At 44.4% G+C, this 5,381-nt stretch overlaps 1 protein-coding gene across 1 annotated transcript; it reads right to left on the reverse strand.

Annotated features, from left to right (window-relative positions):
* Window positions 1-2,768: 2,768 nt before the first annotated feature.
* On the reverse strand, window positions 2,769-4,165 carry LOC119570303. Its single transcript, XM_037918103.1, has 3 exons — window positions 3,884-4,165; window positions 3,406-3,798; window positions 2,769-3,323 (listed from the first exon to the last, which is right to left on the reverse strand). The coding sequence occupies exons 1-3, from the start codon at window positions 4,163-4,165 to the stop codon at window positions 2,769-2,771; spliced, it is 1,230 nt and encodes a 409-aa protein (XP_037774031.1).
* Between the last annotated feature and the right edge of the window lie 1,216 nt (window positions 4,166-5,381).

Genomic DNA, 5,381 nt, shown 5'->3' on the forward strand with positions numbered 1-5,381 from the left:
GAGTTATCTTTTGCGTGTTGACATGAATGTAAAACCAATCTTGACCTCCTCAGTATTGGATTGGGATGGAGTTTAAACTTCTTGATTGCTTGCAAGCACTACGAGAATCACAATATATTTCAACAGAAATGGTTATAAGATCTCAGTCATCTTCATGCTGCAAGGCATGGCATGTAACTCTGGCAGGAAAGATCGAGGCTGTGATAGAGAAAGGGACTGACTCGCTGCAGTCTGCTTTCTGCTCATGCTGCAGAGCCACACACCCATTTTCAGTTTTCGATCCTATCTTTGCATATATTGCATATAATCCTTGGTACTTAGAAATCTGTGTGAAGAAAATCTCCTCTGACTTCTGAGCTTCAGATCTTCCTTTCTCAATTCCGACCAATCAGCCTCGACTTGAGTTAGTCCAAGGGGGGGGAATTGGAGGAATTCCAACAGCCAGAACCTTAGTGAACTTAAATTAAGCTCTTCCACAAGATCTAATTCTCTTACATAGGATCGGCTATCCTCAAGGGGGTTGAAAACCAATCTGGAGTAGGAGATCCGCGAAATCCTTTGTAGCTCGTGTAGTAATCAGGTTCATGTAGTCATGGTTTAAGAAAGAGGTGGTTCTCCATTCTCAGCATACAGAGACTCCACAGGTGAAGACCTGAAAGGCCCCAGTTACAGATTCTGAGAAGCTTCATTATGAACGAGTCTAACATCGTTAGACAGTGGGAGTTGAGATAAATAGCTCACATCCATAATCAAGCTACTACGAATAAGGTGCTCGGTAAAGCCGTAGGCGCGTTGTGCGGTCTGACACCCCAAGATAGATGTGAAAGAACCGCAAATACTAGTGCTTTTGTAGCCTTTACTTTTTAAAAACGTTTGATGTGAGGCACCATGTAAGCCTATGAGTAAAAAATTAGAACCCAAGTACTTCACCTCTTGGACAAATTGCAGTGGGTTTGCTCCTAAATAGAGGGAAGGATGGAATTTTCACTCCACAGGTGAAGACCTCAAGCACCCAGTATAGATTCTGGAGAGAGTCAGTATGAAACTGAGTCAACATCGGGAAAGTGGGAGTTGCAGATGAATAAGCTTCACATCCACAATAAGTTTACTACGAATAAGCGCTCCCGGTAAAGCCGTAGAAGCGTGTGCGGTCTGCCACCCCAAGATAAATGTGAAAGAACCCGTAAAATACTAAGCGTTTTTGTAGCCTTCACTTTAAACTGTTTGTAGGGAGGCACCCATGTAAGTCGGAGGTCAAAAATTAGACCCAAATCCTTGTTCCTTGACTCATTACTGTAAAGCTTATCCTGAGCAGTTACAGTGTAAAGTTCATCCACATACAGATTACATGAGCAGCACTTGGAACAACCTTTCAATGTATTATAAGTGTAGTGATCGACTTCATACCTTAATTACCTCGTTAATTAGGTCATTAGCGCTGCCACCACCTGTTAATACGCCAGCGAACAATAACTGTCCCGAAAGAAAGAAGACGTGTAGAAGGGTGTAAATTAAGAAAAAAAGGAAAGTATGCGTGTGAGAAAAGGAAAAAATGACCCAATCAACAAGAGTTTGATCTGGTAAGGTAGTAAAACCAAGGGGAGTGCGTTTGTCAGTCAAGAGCTGATAGGATGTGGCCAATTGCTGGCCACAGGTAGCCAAGTTAGGTATCATTTGTCTCTTAAAAAGGGTTTTAAGTAAAAAAGAGGAATTTCACTCACGGATCTTAAAAATACACATTTATTAAAACATTCTAAAACACAAAAACAGGTAAACACCAAAATAACATTAAAACAATACGGGAACCAGAACCTAAAAACAAGACAAGGGAGCACTCAGTTCTTATCATAAAAAAATGAAAAACTTAAAATATCCCACCTTACTGCCGTTAAAACCTCGTCCTTACGACCGCAGGGGAAACAAAGAAAAAAACAACGTCAATAGCTTCCACCGGGTGTACATCGGCCGCTTAGGACGTTTCAACCTATGCCCCTGCCTACCCCCGCTCAGTTCCCGGGCTATATATAGCAGACCCCAGCAAGGATTTTATTAGTGGGCTAGTAACTAGCCCCGGGACGAACTACTTTCGGTCTCTCTCCCTAGATGGCGTGGCAGGTTCCGCCGAAGAAGATAGCTTTCTTTGCTAATCACGGGGTTACAAATCCCTATCCCCTATAAAAATAGCATTTGAACAGTTAAAAAGTTTAATCAATGCTAAAAGAAAGTTAGGCAAGCTTTTACCCCGGCTTAAAAGAGTGCATATAAAAACTGTTAAAAGAAAATGGCTATGGTCCGTTAAAATCAAGGATAAAGTACACGACAAAATCAAATATATATAAAAACTAATAAAAATAAATATAAAAAAAGTATGAAGGAAGAGGCATCGTCCACGTGCGTTTGCGCGGGCAAGTCGGCCTTCTTCAGGGGAGACTCAGGCATTCCCAGTGCTCCGGCGCTACTTGGCTAGGTATGGGTCACTACAACTCCTCCCCACCAAAGTTCGTTAACGTCAGTTGGCGAACTGAACCTGTTGAGCGAGAAATAGGCCAAACTTCTGGAAAGAAAGGACAGGTTAATAATGGTCTTATGCAGACAGGATAATTTAAGGGCTTTTCAAAATTTTATAATAAAAACAGGAGTGCACAACCGAAACCTAGAATTGGGATAACTCCCAAGAATCTGCGACAGACTCCCCGATAATCTGCGACAGACTCCCCTTAAAAATGTGTTACTGGCCATTTCTCGTCTAACCTTACTCTCACGTCTCTTCATCTAACATCTGATTCGGAGTCCAACTCAGGATAGACAATCTCTCTGTTGGGCACATAAGGACGCATTTGATTAATATGATAATTCACCTCGCTGTGTGGAGGGTCAGGTTCTCGAATCAGGAAATTCACTGGACCAAGCTTCTTCACAATCCTGGCAGGCTTACTCCATCTTGGGCCCAGTGCTCCGCCTGGACCACCATGACGAAAAATACGTAGCAGTACGAGGTCTCCTTCCGCTGGGTCGAATCTCTGCCTCAGTCTGCGATTGTAGTCTCGGGCCCATCCCTGTTGGGCCTTCCTTGCAGCATCCTTGGCGGCTATCCTTGCATCTCGTAGATTTTCCCTCAGCACCTGGGCCGTCTCCTCGTCGCCGTCAATCTCGTTCGTAACACCCCGTGGGAAATATCCATCTCTGCCAGTCATCAGATAAAGGGGTTGTTGACCACGCTCCTGTGCACAGCACTGTTGAGGGCAAGTCTTACAAACGGTAGCTTTCTCGTCCCAATCATTAGGATGTTCTCCTATCAAGGTTGCCAAAGCATCTTTCACCACCTATTGCTTCTCTCAATCATCCATTAGCTTCTGGGTGATACCGAGTCGTGTAGTGTGTCCGAGTTTGGATGGTCTGACACACCTGAGAAAATAACCTATTATGAAATTCTCTTCCATTATCTGCAACTAGTAGACGAGGTGGACCGAATAGAGTAACATACTCCTTGATAAAAGCATTAGCAACTGTCTGGGCTTCCTTATTAGGCAGAGGAATCAACTGCAGATATCTGGTGAAGTGATCTATAATTGCCAGAACATACCTATTGCCATGGGTAGATCCAAGCAAATCTATAAGATCACCGATACTCTCTCCATGGGATGTGTAACTTCTGGCATGGCAGTAAGGGGCCCTTCTTCCTGCACGGCCTTTTCTCCGTTGACAGATAAGACAAGAGTTGACATATCTCTTCGTCTCGGCCAACATTTGAGGAAAGTAATAGTGATCCCTGAGGCGACAGTAGGTTTCTGAAGATTCCTGATGGGCAGCAGCTACATCTGCAATGAACAGCATCCAGAGCTCTAGTTCTCAGTGTACGAGGAATCACTAGTTGACTAATTACTCTCCAGGGAGGACTCTCAGATGGTATAGAGATCACTCTTAGTTCAAATTCCTCGAGATTCAGCGGGATCCTTTGCCTAGGCATCCGGCGTTCTTGCAAATAATCACGAACTTCATTCCAAAGAGGGTCTTCTTGCTGAGCGGCGGCAACGGTCTGTGGGTTCAAGATTTCATCAATGGGGGAAATCTTTCTGCTCAAGAGGTCAGGCATGTAATGGGAAGCACCAGGTTTATAAGTTAAGGTGTAACTATAAAAAGACAACTCATGGCTCCAGCGAGTCATCCTTAAGACTTGGTCCTCTGGGCAAATACGTGTACAAGAGGACGATGGTCAGTGATTATCTTAAAATGCCTACCATACAAGTAGGGATCAAAGGTTCTAACTGCTTCAACCACTGCCAAGGCTTCAATGTCGATGGTAGGAAAACTTGTTCTCCCCTCACGTAACTTCCTGGAAAAGTAAGATACAGCATGGGTTTTTCCTTCTTCATCTCGCTGGATGAGACAAGCGCCAATAGCTACACCAGAGGCATCGCAGTGTACTTCAAAGGTGCGATTGAAGTCGGGTTGTTTCAGGATGGGATCTGAAGCCAATTGCCCTTCAAATCTTCAAATGCAGTCTGTTGTTCCAGACCCCAGTGAAATTTCGCTTGTTTCTTCAGCAAGGCAGTCAAGGGAGCAGCTACAGAAGCGTAATCTTTCACGTGTTTCCGGAAAAACCAGTGGCTCCAAGAAATTGTCGAACTTGTTCACGTTACAAGGGGCTGTCATCTGAGTAATCGCCTTAACCTTGTCCGGATCTGGAAGTACACCATTGGAGTAATTAGATGACCCAAGAACCTGAAAGTGTTTACCGCAAACTTACATTCTTCAGGTTCAGCCTGAAACCTGCCTTTGCCAACAGCCCCTTGTTTCGTCCAGATGGTCCATATGTTCTTCAAAGCTTCAGAGGCTACAACGACATCATCTAGAAAAGCAAGTGTGTGTCTTCCTAACACTGGATGTAATACAGCGTTGATAGCCCTCTGGAAGTGGAAGGTGCTGTGGCTAGACCAAAAGGCATCCTCTTGAACTGATACAGACGACAACCGTCTGAGAAAGCAGTCTTTTGGCGATCACTTTCGTTTACCTCTACAGTCCAGTAGGCAGATTTAGCGTCTAGTGCGTAAACCAGTGGGTACCTGCTAACTTGTCGATGGTCTCATCAAGCCTGGGCATGGGGTAGGTATCAGCTAGGGTGATCTTGTTAAGATTGCGGAAGTCAATGCAGAACCTTATGCCTCCATCCTTCTTCCTCACCAAGACTACAGGGGATAACCATGGCGAGGTCGAAGGCTCAATGATGCCATCCCGCAACATTGCCTCACATTCTGTCGTATGGTGTCACGGGCACTTTCAGGTAGCCTCCACTGTCGTGTACGGATGGGTCCTTCATCTGTAGTTACAATATTATGATGAAGATTAGGGACACAACCAAGAGGAGTATCTCGTTAAATAAA

The sequence above is a fragment of the Penaeus monodon genome, unplaced genomic scaffold (genome assembly GCF_015228065.2).
Source record: "Penaeus monodon isolate SGIC_2016 unplaced genomic scaffold, NSTDA_Pmon_1 PmonScaffold_241, whole genome shotgun sequence".
NCBI lineage: Eukaryota > Metazoa > Arthropoda > Malacostraca > Decapoda > Penaeidae > Penaeus > Penaeus monodon.

Bases quoted from the DNA above. Each gene is read 5' to 3' on its own strand.
- LOC119570303 (XM_037918103.1), bottom strand. From the start codon at position 4,165: ATGACTCGCTGGAGCCATGAGTTGTCTTTTTATAGTTACACCTTAACT. The intron at 3,799-3,883 runs GTAATTAGTCAA...GCTGCCCATCAG, and splicing joins CTGAGAGTCCTCCCTGGAGA to GAATCTTCAGAAACCTACTG. The intron at 3,324-3,405 runs GTGTGTCAGACC...GAGAAGCAATAG, and splicing joins ATAATAGGTTATTTTCTCAG to GTGGTGAAAGATGCTTTGGC.